At 23.7% G+C, this 15,410-nt stretch overlaps 13 protein-coding genes across 13 annotated transcripts, besides 25 other annotated features; 4 read left to right on the top strand and 9 right to left on the bottom strand. All coding sequences in view use genetic code 5, as the record gives it.

Annotated features, from left to right (window-relative positions):
- Positions 1-1,043: a sequence feature (control region).
- Positions 1,044-1,835, top strand: an rRNA (s-rRNA).
- Positions 1,836-1,897, top strand: a tRNA (tRNA-Val).
- Positions 1,898-3,109, top strand: an rRNA (l-rRNA).
- Positions 3,110-3,172, top strand: a tRNA (tRNA-Leu).
- Position 3,173: 1 nt separating this feature from the next.
- ND1 (NADH dehydrogenase subunit 1) lies at positions 3,174-4,118 on the top strand. Its single transcript has one exon. The coding sequence runs from the start codon at positions 3,174-3,176 to the stop codon at positions 4,116-4,118; it is 945 nt and encodes a 314-aa protein (YP_002970940.1).
- Positions 4,111-4,174, bottom strand: a tRNA (tRNA-Ser).
- A 5-nt stretch (positions 4,175-4,179) lies between these two features.
- On the bottom strand, positions 4,180-5,298 carry CYTB (cytochrome b). Its single transcript has one exon. It carries the CDS (start codon positions 5,296-5,298, stop codon positions 4,180-4,182), a length of 1,119 nt encoding a protein of 372 aa, YP_002970939.1.
- On the bottom strand, positions 5,291-5,791 carry ND6 (NADH dehydrogenase subunit 6). Its single transcript has one exon. It carries the CDS (start codon positions 5,789-5,791, stop codon positions 5,291-5,293), a length of 501 nt encoding a protein of 166 aa, YP_002970938.1.
- A 1-nt stretch (position 5,792) lies between these two features.
- Positions 5,793-5,854, top strand: a tRNA (tRNA-Pro).
- Positions 5,855-5,857: 3 nt separating this feature from the next.
- Positions 5,858-5,923, bottom strand: a tRNA (tRNA-Thr).
- Positions 5,924-5,930: 7 nt separating this feature from the next.
- ND4L (NADH dehydrogenase subunit 4L) lies at positions 5,931-6,206 on the top strand. The gene has a single exon. The coding sequence runs from the start codon at positions 5,931-5,933 to the stop codon at positions 6,204-6,206; it is 276 nt and encodes a 91-aa protein (YP_002970937.1).
- On the top strand, positions 6,200-7,523 carry ND4 (NADH dehydrogenase subunit 4). Its single transcript has one exon. A coding segment is annotated over exon 1 (1,324 nt).
- Positions 7,524-7,587, top strand: a tRNA (tRNA-His).
- On the top strand, positions 7,587-9,264 carry ND5 (NADH dehydrogenase subunit 5). Its single transcript has one exon. A coding segment is annotated over exon 1 (1,678 nt).
- Positions 9,265-9,327, top strand: a tRNA (tRNA-Phe).
- Positions 9,326-9,388, bottom strand: a tRNA (tRNA-Glu).
- Positions 9,388-9,445, bottom strand: a tRNA (tRNA-Ser).
- Positions 9,445-9,506, bottom strand: a tRNA (tRNA-Asn).
- Positions 9,506-9,572, bottom strand: a tRNA (tRNA-Arg).
- Positions 9,573-9,637, bottom strand: a tRNA (tRNA-Ala).
- Positions 9,638-9,984, bottom strand: ND3 (NADH dehydrogenase subunit 3). Its single transcript has one exon. A coding segment is annotated over exon 1 (347 nt).
- Positions 9,985-10,048, bottom strand: a tRNA (tRNA-Gly).
- A 2-nt stretch (positions 10,049-10,050) lies between these two features.
- COX3 (cytochrome c oxidase subunit III) lies at positions 10,051-10,833 on the bottom strand. The gene has a single exon. The coding sequence runs from the start codon at positions 10,831-10,833 to the stop codon at positions 10,051-10,053; it is 783 nt and encodes a 260-aa protein (YP_002970933.1).
- On the bottom strand, positions 10,834-11,485 carry ATP6 (ATP synthase F0 subunit 6). Its single transcript has one exon. A coding segment is annotated over exon 1 (652 nt).
- ATP8 (ATP synthase F0 subunit 8) lies at positions 11,479-11,640 on the bottom strand. The gene has a single exon. The coding sequence runs from the start codon at positions 11,638-11,640 to the stop codon at positions 11,479-11,481; it is 162 nt and encodes a 53-aa protein (YP_002970931.1).
- Positions 11,641-11,704, bottom strand: a tRNA (tRNA-Asp).
- Positions 11,705-11,774, bottom strand: a tRNA (tRNA-Lys).
- Positions 11,775-11,784: 10 nt separating this feature from the next.
- COX2 (cytochrome c oxidase subunit II) lies at positions 11,785-12,456 on the bottom strand. The gene has a single exon. It carries the CDS (start codon positions 12,454-12,456, stop codon positions 11,785-11,787), a length of 672 nt encoding a protein of 223 aa, YP_002970930.1.
- Positions 12,457-12,524, bottom strand: a tRNA (tRNA-Leu).
- On the bottom strand, positions 12,525-14,061 carry COX1 (cytochrome c oxidase subunit I). Its single transcript has one exon. A coding segment is annotated over exon 1 (1,537 nt).
- Positions 14,062-14,065: 4 nt separating this feature from the next.
- Positions 14,066-14,127, top strand: a tRNA (tRNA-Tyr).
- Positions 14,128-14,189, top strand: a tRNA (tRNA-Cys).
- Positions 14,182-14,245, bottom strand: a tRNA (tRNA-Trp).
- A 2-nt stretch (positions 14,246-14,247) lies between these two features.
- On the bottom strand, positions 14,248-15,213 carry ND2 (NADH dehydrogenase subunit 2). Its single transcript has one exon. It carries the CDS (start codon positions 15,211-15,213, stop codon positions 14,248-14,250), a length of 966 nt encoding a protein of 321 aa, YP_002970928.1.
- Positions 15,214-15,276, bottom strand: a tRNA (tRNA-Met).
- Positions 15,276-15,344, top strand: a tRNA (tRNA-Gln).
- A 2-nt stretch (positions 15,345-15,346) lies between these two features.
- Positions 15,347-15,410, bottom strand: a tRNA (tRNA-Ile).

Genomic DNA, 15,410 nt, shown 5'->3' with positions numbered 1-15,410 from the left:
TGAGTATAAAAATCCATTGTTTTTTTTCCTTTTTTTTATATATCTTTTTTTTTATACGGTACATTATTTGCTTATTTGTTTTTTTTTGCAATTTTTTTGAAATTTTTGAGTTTAATTTTTCAACAAAAATTTTTTCAATTGATTAATTATTATGTTACAAAAAAGAAAAAAGATAGTTATAATATATATATTATATATAGTAATATATTTATTTAAATATATCTATTTCTCCCTTTAATATTTAATCTTATTAAGTATAATATTCTAATTCATAAGTGTTATATAAATTAAAAAATTTATTATATAATAGATAACCTCTTATATTTAAATAAAGATTTTAATATAATATAGATTTTTAGTTTAATGTAAAATAGTTTTTGTAAAGATAATCATCTAAAATAAATTACTTAATTAAATACTTATTTTATAAGAATTTAATTAAAATCAACTTTTAATTAAATTATTAAAAATAATTTAGGAATTTATTAAAAATAATTTTATTCATTCAAATAAATTTTAAAGTTTAAAAAACCTAAGGAATATAATTATATTATGATAAGTGCATTTAAAAATATATAATTATTAAAAAAAAAACCTCATGGTTTAATTCCTATCTTAAGGTTTAGTTTAGTAAAATAATTACATATGTTTTATTTAAGTATTTATTTTGGTTCTTTAAAAACAAATTTATTATTATACTACTGTTATTTGTGATGTTAAGATTATTGTTGTTTAAGTTTACTTTCTTATATTTTGAACCATTGTTTTTTTTTATATATAGAAAATTATGATAATGTTAGGGGTAGCTTTATCTTATATTTGTGTGGCTTTTAGATATCAACTTTTAAGTTTACTTTTATTTATTTTAACTACTGTTTTTTATTTAAATTAGATAATGTTAGGGGTAGCTTTATTTAATATTTCTTTTTCTTAAATTATTAGCTTTTGATTTTATTGACTGGTTTAAGCTATAATTTTATTTAACTTCAGTTAGGGATAGCTTGAAGTTATGTTTGCTCGAGGGAGGAGATCCTTTTTTGGATGTAATTTGTTTAATTTGTTGTTTAAAATTTTGGAGTTAAGGTCCCCTTTAAATATAGTTTTAAAAAAAATTTGATTTTTGTTTTAAAATCTGGCTTTAAATTTATAACGCATGTAAATTTTTGTTAGGTTAAATATCCTTAATGGTTAATTTTTATTTTCAGTGTTAAGGTTTTTTAATTAAATTTTTTAATTTAAGTTATATTTTTTAGAACCAAAAAATGTTGTGCCAGCATTTGCGGTTATTCCTCAGGTTCAAGTTAATTTTCTTAGAATTTAGTCTTATTTAGTTTTAATATTTTGTATTTAGGTGAAATTTATATAATAAATTTTTTTTTCTATGTAAATTTGAATTTAAACCAGGATTAGATACCCTGTTATTCTTAATTAGTAATTTTTTTCTAAGGTAGTATATTTTTTATAATTGAAATTTAATAGATCTGGCGGTTTTTAAATCTTTTTAGAGGAACCTGTAATTTAAATGATATTCCACGATTTTTTGTTCCTTTTTTTTCTTGTATATCTCTGTCGTTGAGTGTAACGAAAGTTTATTTTCTTTTTCTTTTTTAAGATTTATGTTAGGTCAAGATGCAGTTATAAGAAGGTTATTATGGGTTACATTAATTTTTGTTTTTTGATTTTTTAATTTGATTAAATCTGAATTTGGATTTAATAGTAATTTTTTTTAATAAAATTTTTGAATTTTGCTCTTAATTATGTACATATCGCCCGTCACTCTCATAAATTGAGATAAGTCGTAACAAAGTAGATGTACTGGAAAGTGTATCTAGAATCGGACTTTGGTTTATTCTTATTTACAATAAGATTTATTACTGTTCAATTCAGTTGAGTCTGATAGGTTTTTTTTTTTTTTTTTTTTTTTTTTTTTTTAAAAAAAATTTTTTTTGTGTCTTTCTTTTTTTTTATTTGATTTTTTTTAATTTAGTTAATTGTACAGTATTGGATAATTAAATTTTATTTTAGAATAATAATTTTTTTTAGTACCTTTTGTATCAGGGTTAATTAATTTTTTAAATTTATTTTTTTTTCCCGAATAGTGAAGATCTATCTTAATCTGTATTTTATTGTGGAATAATTATTTATAAGTTTGGGATTGTTTTGACATGAAATTCATTTCTTTTTATATCTGGTTATCTGGTAAATTGATTCAATCGAGAATTTCTTTTTGTTAATTTTATTTTTTTTTTTCATTTTGAAATTTTATATTAAGGTGGATAAGCTCTTTTTTATGTATATAATTTATTTTTTTTCTTTTTCTTGTTGGATTAGAATCTTTCATCATTTAAAGTTCGTTGTAGATTAAAATATTCTTTTTTTTTATATTTATTTTTTTACTGGATTTAAATTAATTTTTTTATTTTTAATTATGATTAAATTAGTAGATTTAAAAATTTCATTTATGAATTAGGCAAGAAATAATTTCGCCTGTTTATCAAAAACATGTCCTTTTGTAATTTATTTAAGGTTTGACCTGCTCAATGATTTAAATAGCCGCAGTATTTTGACTGTGCTAAGGTAGCATAATAATTAGTCTTTTAATTGAGGTCTGGAATGAATGGTTTGACGAAAATTATACTTTATTTTTGTAATTTAATTTGAATTTTATTTTTAAGTTAAAAAGCTTGAATTTTGAAGAGGGACGATAAGACCCTATAGATCTTTATTTTATTTTTGATTTTTTTTTTTTAGTTTATTTTTAAAATTTTTATGAATTAAATTTTGTTGGGGTGACAAATAAAATTTTAATCTTTATTTTTTTTTTTACATTTTTTTATGTCTGTTTGATCCTTTATTTTGATTAAAAGATTAAGATACCTTAGGGATAACAGCGTTATAAATCTGGAGAGTTCTTATTGATAGATTTGTTTGCGACCTCGATGTTGGATTAAAAGTTTCTGTGGGGTAGGTTTTACAGTTTTAGGTCTGTTCGACCTTTAAAATTTTACATGATCTGAGTTCAAGCCGGCGTGAGCCAGGTTGGTTTCTATCTTCTTTAAATTTATTCTGATTGGTACGAAAGGATTTTTGGTAATATAATAATTTATTTACTAATTTGGCAGATTTAAGTGCTTTAAATTTAGAATTTAATAATGTATTTTTACAGTTAGTAAATGTTTATTCTTAGTTCTTTTTTTTTATTTATTTTTGTTCTTTTGGGTGTTGCTTTTTTTACTTTATTTGAACGTAGGGTTTTGGGTTATATTCAATTTCGTAGGGGTCCTAATAGGGTTGGTTTGTTTGGTTTATTACAGCCTTTTAGAGATGCTTTAAGGTTATTTAGAAGGGAATTTTATTTTCTTGTCTTTGGAAATTATTTAATTTATTTTTTTGTACCTATTTTGGGTCTTTCCGTTTCTTTAATTTTTTGATTAATATTTCCTTTTAGTTTTAATTTTGTAGGATTTTCTTATTGTCTTTTTTTTTTTTTTTGTTGTTCTGGTTTAGGGGTTTATTTTATTATAATTGCCGGTTGATCATCTAATTCTGTTTATTCTTTATTGGGTTGTATACGTAGAATTTCTCAAAGAATTTCTTATGAAGTTGTTTTTTTTTTAGTTATTTTTTGTTTTATTTTATATTGTGAGTCTTTTAATCTAAATTATTTTTGTTATTTTCAGTTTGATGTTTGATTTATTTTTTTTTCTTTTCCTTTATTTATAATTTTTCTTTCTTGTATTTTAGCTGAAACTAATCGTTCTCCTTTTGATTTTTCTGAGGGTGAGTCAGAATTAGTTTCTGGATTTAATGTTGAATATAGATCATTTAGATTCTCTTTATTTTTTTTGTCTGAATATAGAAATATGATATTTATGAGATTTTTTACTTGTTTAGTGTTTTTAGGGGGTGATTGTATAAATTTTTTTTTTTTTATTAAGGTTGTGTTTCTTATTTATTTTTTTGTATGGGTTCGTGGTTCCTTTCCTCGTTATCGTTATGATAAGTTGATATATATATGTTGAAGGAGTTATTTGCCTGTTACTTTAAATTATATTTTGGTTTTTATTTTTTTTAGGATTTTTTTGTTTTTCATTATTTTAAGGTGAAAAAAAAGTTAATAGTATTTTATACTTTCCTATAATTTCAAGTTATATTGCTTTTAGCTTATTAACTTGAAATTTACAATTTATCTCATATTTTTGTAGACATGGGATGGATAATAAAGAATGAGAAGTAAATTGTGGTCAAGATTTGACCTGTAATAATGTATGGTTCTTCTACTGGTCGTGCTCCAATTCATGTAAGTAGAATAAATGTATTTACTATGATTCAAAATATTATTTTATTTATTGGGTAGAATGATCTTGTTTGAAATTTTATTTTTATTGAAAATGGTATTGATATAATAATTAGAATTGATATTATTAGTGCTACTACTCCTCCCAGTTTTCTAGGGATTGATCGTAGAATTGCGTATGCGAATAAAAAGTATCATTCTGGTTGAATGTGTGGGGGTGTTCTTAGTGGGTTTGCTGGAGTAAAATTTTCTGGGTCTATAGTTAGGAATGGGTTTAAATTAATTATTATTGTAAAAATAATTATTGTTATTGCTATTCCTAAGATGTCCTTTGTTGTAAAGTATGGGTGGAATGGGATTTTGTCAATGTTGTTTTTTATTCCTAGTGGATTAGATGATCCGGATTCATGCAGGAATATTAAATGTAGTATTACTATTATTGATAATATGAATGGTAAAATAAAGTGGAATGTAAAGAATCGATTAAGTGTGGGGTTGTCTACAGCGAATCCTCCTCATACTCATTGTACTACTATTTCTCCTATATAAGGAATTGCTGAAATTAAATTAGTAATTACTGTTGCTCCTCAGAAGGATATTTGACCTCATGGTAGTACATATCCTATAAATGCTGTTGCCATTAATGTTAAAAGAATTAATGATCCTGATATTCATGTTTTTTTTAATTTAAATGATCCATAATATATTCCTCGTCCTGTGTGTATAAAGATTAGAATAAAGAATAGTGATGCACCATTTGCGTGGATGTTTCGAATTATTCATCCGTAATTTACCTCTCGGGTAATGTGTACAATTCTTTTAAAGGCTTTATCAATTCTTGGTGAATAATGTATTGCTAGAAATAGTCCTGAGATAATTTGAATTATTAAGCATATTCCTAAAAGTGATCCAAAGTTTCATCATAATGAAATATTTGATGGTCTTGGTAAATCAATTAAGAATGAATTGATTGGTCTTGATTTACGTATAGATTTAAACATAAGTTTTTTTAAGTGGTCCTTCAAATGTTCTTACGATGTTATTTACTGAGATTATTGTAATAATTAGGATAAATATTATTGTAATTGTAATGTTTATTTTATATATTCTAAAAAATTTTCTTGTTGATTTTTCTTCAGTTAATTCGGTTATTATTTCTTTTATTTCATTGAGTTTAGTAGTTATTTCTGTTGTTGGGTCTATGTTTCTAATAACAATAGAGGTTAATATTACTAGTGTTCATATTAAAAAAATTTTTTTTCTTGGTTTGAATTTTTCATTTGATGCGATTCTTGATATGTATATAAATATAATTATTAGTCCTCCTACTGTTGTTAAAAATATAATATAGAGATATCATGATGATTTAATTGTTATTGAATTATTTCTGCACATTAAGGCTGTTTGAAAAATTATTATTGATCCTAGTGATATGGGGTGTTTAAGTATTGGAGATACAATAATGTTTGATAAAATTAAATATTTTGTGAAAATTCAGTAAGTATTTTAATATAAAATATTAGTTTTGGATACTAAAGATGATTTTTTCTTTACTGATTTTGTTTAGATAAATTTTTTTTAAATTATGATTTACAAGATCATTGTTTTTTTTAAACTATCCTAAACTTGACTTATGATAATTACTTATTTTTTTGGTTACTTTTTTAGATTAATTATTTTTTTATTTGTTCGTAGGCATTTTCTTTTATGTCTTTTGGGGCTTGAATATTTATTACTTTATTCTTTTTTTTTTATTTTTGGTTTTATAGGTTATTTTGATTTTGATTATTATTTTTTAGTTATTTATTTGGTGTTTGGTGTTTGTGATGGTGTTTTAGGACTTTCTTTATTGGTTTTTTTAATTCGTAATTCTAGAAGAGATTATTTAGATAGATTAACCTTATGTTAAAATTTATTTTTTTTCTTTTTTCTTTGATCCTTTTTTGTGTATTAAATAATTGATTTGTTTATTTAGTTGGTTTGTTTATGTTTTTTTTTTTTTTTTTTTTTTTTTTTTTTTTTTTTGATTTTTTTGTTTCTATTTCTTATTTTTTTATAATTGATAGGATTTCATATATTTTTTGTTGCTTGAGAATTTGAATTTTTATTGTTGTTTTATTATCTGTTTATTTACATTATTATTTTGATTTGTTGTCTAAGATTTATATTTTTTGTTTTCATTTTTTATTATTTTTTTTGTTTTTGGATTTTATTGTTATTGATTTTTTTTATTTTTATTTTTTCTTTGAGTGTAGATTGATTCCTTTATTTTTATTAATTTTTGGGTGAGGTTATCAGCCTGAACGTTTAAGTGCGGGATTTTTTTTAATTTTTTATACTCTTTTTGGTTCTTTTCCTTTTTTATTTAGAATTTTTTATTTGAATAGTTTTTATGGTTATTTTAATTATTTATTTTTTGATTTTTTGCTGAATAATTATTTAATGTTTATTATTTTATTCTCCTTTTTGATTAAGTTTCCTTTATTTGGATTTCACTTGTGGTTGCCCAGGGCTCATGTTGAGGCACCTACTTCGGGTTCTATAATTTTAGCTGGTGTAATATTAAAGCTTGGTGGTTATGGTTTTATTCGTTGTTTAAGTTATATTTATTATTTTTTATTTAATTATGGTTATTTTTTTGTTAGTATTTGTTTATTTGGATGTTTTTTTGTAAGAATATTCTGTATAGTTCAAAGAGATTTAAGGGTGCTTGTTGCTTATTCTTCTGTTTGTCATATAAGTTTGGTTATTTGTGGATTATTTACTATATCTGGTCTTGGGTTTGTTGGTTCATTATCTTTTATAGTTGCTCATGCCTTTGTTTCATCTGGTCTTTTTTTTTTAATTGGTATTATTTATGATCGGTTAGGAAGCCGAAGATTCTTTATTGTTAAGGGTTTACTTAATTATTTACCTTCACTTAGTTTCTTTTGATTTTTGTTTTGTGTTATGAATATATCTTGTCCTCCTAGATTGAATTTATTTTCTGAAATTTGTTTAATTATTTCTATTTTGAGATGAAGATTTTTTTCAGTTATTTTTTTGATGTTTATTTTATTTTTTTCTGCTTGTTATAGAGTGATAATTTTTTCTTTAACTCAGCATGGTTTATATTCTGGTGATTTAATTTTAATTAATTCTTGTTGTGTTCGTGAATTTTATATTCTTCTTCTTCATTGTTTTCCCATCTTTTATATAATGTTTGACTTATTTTTTTTTTTTATTTTGCTTATTTATTTTAATTAAAAATTTTGATTTGTGATGTCAAAGATCTTTTTGAGGATAGGCTATGTTTTTCTGCTACAATCTTTTTTTTTTTTTTTTTTTTTTTTTTTTTTTTTTTTTTTTTTTTGGTATTTATTTGTTTGAGTATAATCTTGTTTTTTTTTTTGAGTGATTATTTTTTTTTTTTAATTCTTTTTCTATAAGTTTAATTTTTTTTTTTGATTGAATTTCTTGTTTTTTTATGTCTTTTGTATTTTTAATTAGAGGTTGTGTTTTATTTTATAGTTTAGGTTATATGAAGGGTGACTTAAATTTAATTCGTTTTTACTATCTGGTTTTTATATTTATTTTAAGTATGGTTTTTTTTATTTTAATACCTGATTTTATTTGTTTATTGTTGGGTTGAGATGGTTTGGGACTGGTTTCTTATTGTTTAGTTATTTATTATCAAAATAGAGTTTCTTTGTATTCTGGTCTTATTACTTTGTTAATAAATCGTGTTGGAGATGTATTTTTAATTTTGTGTTTGGGTTTATTTATAAATTTTGGTTCCTTTCATTATATTTTTTATATTAATTTTTTTAATAATGATTTTATTATTTTGGTTTATTTAGTTTTATTTGCTTCTTTTACTAAAAGTGCTCAGTTTCCGTTTTGTGTTTGGTTACCTTCGGCCATAGCAGCTCCTACTCCTGTTTCTTCTTTAGTTCATTCTTCTACTTTAGTAACTTCTGGTGTTTATTTAATTATTCGTTTTAATTATTTTATTTTATTTTGTGATACTTATTTTTTAATAGTTATTTCTTTGATTACCATAGTTTTATCTGGATTTGCTGCTTGTTTAGAAAATGATTTAAAAAAGATTATTGCTTTTTCTACTCTTAGACAGTTAGGATTTATATTTTTTACTCTTTCTTTGGGTTCTTTAACTCTTTGTTTTATTCATTTGTTGATTCATGCTTTGTTTAAGTCTTTACTTTTTTTGTGTTCTGGAATTTTTATTCATTGTTTTTTAGGAAGTCAAGATATTCGATTTATAGGTGGATTGGTAAAGCAATGTCCTTATGTAAGTTCAGCATTTTTTGTTTCTTTAATTTGTTTATGTGGGTTTCCCTTTTTCTCTGGATTTTACTCTAAGGATTTTATTTTAGAGTTTTTTTTTTTGTTTAATTATAGAATTTTTTTTTTTTTTTTTTTTTTTTTTTTTGTTGGTGTTACTTTTATTTATAGTTTGCGTTTAATTTATTATTTATTTTCTTCTAATTCTTTTTTTTTTCCTTATATTAATTTTTGCTACAGTTTTTTTATAAATATTTCTCTTCTTTTTTTATATTTTTCTTGTTTATTTGTTGGTTCTTTTATATTTTGATTATTTGAGGATGATTTTTTTTTTGTTTTGTCTTTTGATTTTAAGTTAATTCCTTTATTATTTTTTTTTTTTTTTTTTTTGGTTTATGATGTTTTAAGTTTTTTATATTTTTATTTTGGTTTAATTTATTTTTATTTTTTTAGTTCTATATGATTTTTAAGATTTTATTCTTCAGGTTTTTTTTTAAATCGTTTTTTTAGTTTTTGTTATTTTAGTTATAGATTAGTTGATTCGGGTTGGATGGAATATTTTGTTTCAGGTGGTTTAGTTGGATTTTTTCGATGGTTAGGTTTTTTTTTTGATAGGTTTACTTTAAATATTCTTAAGTTTTATTTTTTTTTTTTTTTTTTTTTTTTTTTTTTTTTTTTTTTTTGTTTAGATAGCTTAATTAAAAGCCTAACATTGAAATTGTTATTATGAATTTTTTCTCTAGACATTTATAAAATTTATTTATTTATACATTGAAAGTGTATTGTTTTTTTTTAAACTATATAAATAAGAATAAAGTGAATACACTTGAAAGGTAGTTAGCGGCTCCTTTTCTTTTTATTCTTTTAACTGGATATAATCAATTTTTTCATTAACAGTGAATAGCTTCTATTTAGCTTCAGTTAAATTGAGTATGAGGATTATCCTTAAATTTAAGTCGAAATTAATTGTAATTTTACTTCTTTACTCTGTTAAGAGAAATTGATTATTCAATAATTTTTATTTGCAAAGTAAATGTTATATTTAACTATTCTCCTTAATTTCTTCATTCTAGTATTCCTATTTTCCATTCATGTATAAGTCCTAAGATTAGAATTAGGATTGTAATTGTTGATGAAATTAGTCATTCTTCTATAATTACTATTTTTGTTGAGAATATTGGTATAATCATTGAAATTTCAATGTCAAAGATTAGGAAGATTGTTGCAATTAGAAAGAAGTGAGTAGAAAATGATTTTCGTGTGGATGATATTTTTGAGAATCCGCATTCAAATGGTGAATTTTTTTCTCGTCTTATTTTATTTTTTTTGGAAATTATTATTGTAAATATTATTATTATGGTAATGATTAGTCTTAGTGAAATTATTGTTATTGTAATTTTAATTATCTTTTTAATTTTATTTAATCTATTAGTTGGAGGCTAATTATACTTTTTGTACTAAAAAGATTATTATTTTCCTCATCAGTAAATTGAAAGGTATAGGAATAATCAGATTACGTCTACGAAATGTCAGTATCAGATTGCTGATTCTAGGCCTAGGTGATGACTGGCTGAAAAATGTATTTTTATACATCGTACTATTGATACTATGATGAAGGTTGTTCCTACGATTACGTGGATTCCGTGGAATCCTGTAGTTAGGAAGAATGATGATCCATAAATTGAATCTGCTATTGTGAATGTTGATTGTTGATATTCTCATTTTTGTAAAAATGTAAAGTATAATCCTAAAATGATAGTCAGTATTAATGATTTATTTGATATTGATAATTTATTTAATAGGATTCTGTGATGTGCTCATGTTACTGTAATTCCTGATGAGATTAAAATAATTGTATTTAATAGTGGAACTTCTATAGGGTTAAATGGTTTAATAGATTTTGGTGGTCAATTTATTCCGATTTCAATTGATGGTGATAGTCTTGAGTGAAAAAATATTCAGAAGAATGATGCAAAGAATATTATTTCTGAGATAATGAATATAATTATTCCTATTTTTATTAGTGATTTTACTTTTTTTGTATGGTTTCCTTGAAATGTTGCTTCTCGTGTAATGTCTCGTCATCATAATATTATTGTTATTGTTGATAAGGTTAATCCTAATATTATTAATCTATATTCTTTTGTCTGAGTTCATTTTACAGTTCCTGTTAATAGTGTTATTACGTTTATTGATAGTATGATTGGTCAAGGTCTTTTTGTTACTATGTGAAATGGGTGATTTTTTTTCATAAGGTACTTCTCTAGAATAAAGAGTTACAAGTGTTGCAAATACATATGCTTGAATTATTGAAATTGCTGTTTCAAATGCTGTTAAGGTTATTTGAATTGGTATAATGAATACTAATATTTTAATAGATGATGTATTTCCTAATAGAGTTATTAATAGGTGTCCTGCAATTATATTGGCAGTTAATCGTACTGCTAGTGAGATTGGTCGAATTAGGTTTCCTGTAGTTTCAATTATAATTATTATTGGTGAAATAGCTGAGGGTGTTCCTTTTGGGAGTATATGTTTAAATATTTCATTTGTGAAGTTTTTTCATCTGTAAATTGTAAATATGATTCATCTTGGTAATGCAATTGATATAGATACTACTAAGTGACTTGTTGATGTAAATACATAAGGGATTAATCCTATTATATTTCTGATTATGATAAATATAAAGATTGATATTACTATGATTAAGATTTCTTTTTGGTGAGTTATTAATTTAAATTCATTTATTAATTTTTTTTCTATTATTTTTATTATTATATTTATTCGAGATTTTTTTGTTCAGTATCATTTTGGTAAAATTACTGTTGTTATTATTATAATAATTCAATTTCTTTGTAAAAGTTTAGTTATTGGATCAAATGTTGAAAATAGTCTGGTTATCATTTTCAGTTAATATTTAATTTTCTTTTTTTTTGGTTATTTTTTTTTTTATTTGTATTTAGGTTAGTTATAAAGAATAATTTTGTTATATTTATTATGATTGTAGCTGTTGTTATTATTAATATGATGTTTCATATAATTGGTGATATTTGAGGAATCAAGATGCACATAGAATGTATTTTTTATTTGACAGTTAAATGTTTTTTTTTAAACTAGCTTCTTTCATTAAGAGTATTCGATGTTTACTATATTTTGGTTTAAGAGACCATTACTTTCTTTCAGTCACTTAATGTTTATTAATTTTATGTTTTTATTCATTTAATGAATGATTTTATGTTAATTCTTTCTATGGTGATTGGTATAAATCTGTGATTTATTCCGCAGATTTCTGAGCATTGTCCAAAGAATACTCCTGGATTTTTAGTTATTAGTCTGATTTGATTAAGTCGTCCTGGGATTGCATCTATTTTTACTCCTATTGATGGGATTGTTCAAGAGTGAATTACGTCAGAAGATGAAACAATTATTCGAATTTGTGTTGAGAATGGGATAACTATTCGGTTGTCTACTTCAATTAATCGAAATGAGGGTAATTCTGTTTGTGGTTTTATATATGATTCAAATTCTATTTTTTTAGAGTCTGAATATTCATATGATCAATATCATTGATGTCCAATTGTTTTAATAGTAATTGATGGCTTAATTACTTCTTCTATTAGGTACAAGGTTTTAATTGATGGGATGGCGATAAAGATTAAGATAATTGCTGGTATTGTTGTTCAAATTGTTTCTATTAATTGATTTTCTGTTAATATATTATTTGATAATTTATTTTTTGTTATTGTTGCTATTATGATTGTTACTGTGACTGTAATAGATAATAGAATTATTATGGTATGATCATGGAAATTTAATAGTTGTTCTATAATTGGTCTGGCTCTATTAATTATGTTAAATTTTATTAATGATGATATTTCTAAGGAAATTTTTTTTAATTTATTAATGAATTTTAAGTTCATGGCAATTTTCTGCCACTCTTAGAATGGCTTAGTTACTAGTGGTAATTCATTAAAAGAGTGTTCTGGGGGTGGTGTAATTGAAAATCATTCAATTGAGGATGATTTATTATTTTTAAAGATTGTAATACGTTTAAATGCTATTGCTTCTCACATAATGAATATAAATATTATAATTCTGATTATTGAAATTAATGATCCCATTGATGAGATTGCGTTTCATGTTATATAGTTGTCGGGGTAATCTGAGTATCGTCGTGGTATTCCGGCTAGTCCTAAAAAGTGTTGTGGAAAGAATGTTAAATTTACTCCTAGAAATATGGTTGAGAATTGAATTTTTAATCATTTTTTATTTATTCTTATACCTGTTATTAGTGGGAATCAGTGAATAATTCTTGCTATAATTGCAAATACTGCTCCTATTGATAATACGTAGTGAAAGTGAGCTACAACATAGTATGTATCATGTAAAATTACGTCAATTGAAGAGTTGGCTAGGATTACTCCTGTTAATCCTCCAATAGTGAATAGGAAAACAAATCCTATAGATCAAATTATTTGGGGTGATTTTTTTTTTGTTATTCCTTGTATAGTGGCTATTCATCTAAAGATTTTAATTCCTGTTGGTACTGCAATAATTATAGTTGCAGAGGTAAAATATGCTCGTGTGTCAATATCTATACCTACAGTAAATATGTGGTGTGCTCATACAATAAATCCTAAAATACCGATTGCTAGTATTGCATAGATTATTCCTAGATGTCCAAATGTTATTATTTTTCCTCTTTCATTTGTAATAATATGTGAGATTAATCCGAATCCTGGTAAAATTAAAATATATACTTCTGGATGTCCAAAGAATCAGAATAAGTGTTGATATAAAATTGGGTCTCCTCCACCCGTGGGGTCAAAAAATGAGGTATTAAAGTTTCGATCTGTTAGTAGTATTGTAATTGCTCCAGCTAGTACTGGTAATGATACTAGTAGTAAAACTGCTGTAATTAGGACTGATCAACAGAAAAGGGGTATTTTTTCTATAGTTATTCCTTTTGGCCGTATATTTATTGTTGTTGAAATGAAATTGATTGCTCCTATGATTGATCTTAAACCTGCGATGTGAAGTGAAAAAATAGTTAGGTCTACTGAAGGTCCTGAATGTGCAATTTGGGCTGAGAGAGGGGGGTAAACAGTTCATCCTGTACCTGATCCTGACCCTACGATTGATCTTGCAATTAAAAGTGAAATTGATGGTGGTAGTAATCAAAATCTTATATTATTTATTCGTGGGAATGCCATGTCTGGTGCACCGATTATTATAGGAACTAATCAGTTTCCAAATCCTCCAATTATAATAGGTATAACTATAAAGAAAATTATAATGAATGCATGAGATGTTACGATGGTATTATAGATTTGGTCATTTTTAATTATTGATCCTGGTTGTATTAATTCTAATCGAATAATTATTCTTCTTATTGTTCCGAGTAGTCTAGCTCATAACCCAAAAATAAAATAGAGGGTTCCGATATCTTTATGATTTGTTGAAAATATTCATTTATTCATTAAGAATGGGATGGCTGATTTAGGGCGATAAATTGTAAATTTATTTAAGGTTTAAACCTCTCATTATGTCTTATATTCAATTATGATTCTATATTGCAAATATAGAGGTGCATTATTTGCTAAGGCTTATTTACAATAATAATTTTAACTTTGAAGGTTAATAGTTTTTTTAACTTAAATCCTTCTTTAGTTTAATTTAAAGATTATTATTATTGGAATTCCTATAAGATTTAAGATAATTGGGATAATTGATTCTTTTTTTATTAATTTTTTTATTTTTAATTTATTTGATTTGGTTATTGTAGGGATTATTATATTTAGGTATATGAATGTTGATAAAATTGATGAAATTAATATAATGAGTGGGATTATTGGTGTTATACAAATTGTTGATTTCATAATTATTCATTTTATTAAAAATCCTAAAGTTGGAGGTATACCTCTTATTGATAATGATGAGATTATTAGAGATATTTTTGTTAAATTTGTTTGATTATTGATTTGGTTTAAAAAATTGATGTTATTTTTTTTAAATGTGTTTATTATAGTTAAGTTGATTGTAGTGTATATAATTAATAGAAAAATAAATTGTTGTTTTGAAATCATTAATGAAAAAATTATTACTGGTGAATTTGAGATTGATGAGTATGCTATTAATTTTTTAAGTGATGTTTGTTTTATTCCTGAGATTGGTGCCATAATTATTGATATAATTATTGATATTATTATTAGTTTAATTCTGGTTATTTGGGTTGCAATAATTGTGGGGATTATTTTTTGTATAGTTATTATTATTATACACATTTCTCATCTTATTATTTGTATGATTCTTGGTACTCATAGGTGAAATGGGATTATACCTATTTTTATTAAAATTCTCATTATTATTAAAATTCTTTCATTAATGGGGCAATTAATGATAGCGTTAATAATTATTGAGGTTATTATAATTGATGAGGATATTCTTTGAATAATTAAATATTTTATAGATTGTTCATTTATTTTATTTCTTTTTTTTAAAAGGGGTAGAAAAGAAATTAAATTAATTTCTATAGATATTCATGAGAATATTATTCTGTTGGAGGATATTGTTATTATAATTCTTATGGTTATCGTTATGATAAATATTATTTTTGATAAATTTATTTTAATTAAAAAGAGAATTTATTCATCGATGGGGTATGAACCCATAAGCTTAATTTAGCTTATCTTTTTGTAAAAGGATGTGTGATGCATTAAGAATTTTGATTTCTTTAGTTTCAGTTTAATTCTGGATTTTACAATTTAGCATGAGTGAGGTTTCACTTTATTTACTTCATCAAAGTAATCCTTTAATCAGGCATCTTGCT

This window comes from Lycorma delicatula, mitochondrion, assembly GCF_047948215.1.
Source record: "Lycorma delicatula mitochondrion, complete genome".
NCBI lineage: Eukaryota > Metazoa > Arthropoda > Insecta > Hemiptera > Fulgoridae > Lycorma > Lycorma delicatula.
Note: the sequence above shows the minus strand (reverse complement) of the source record. Positions and strands in the feature narration are given on the sequence as shown.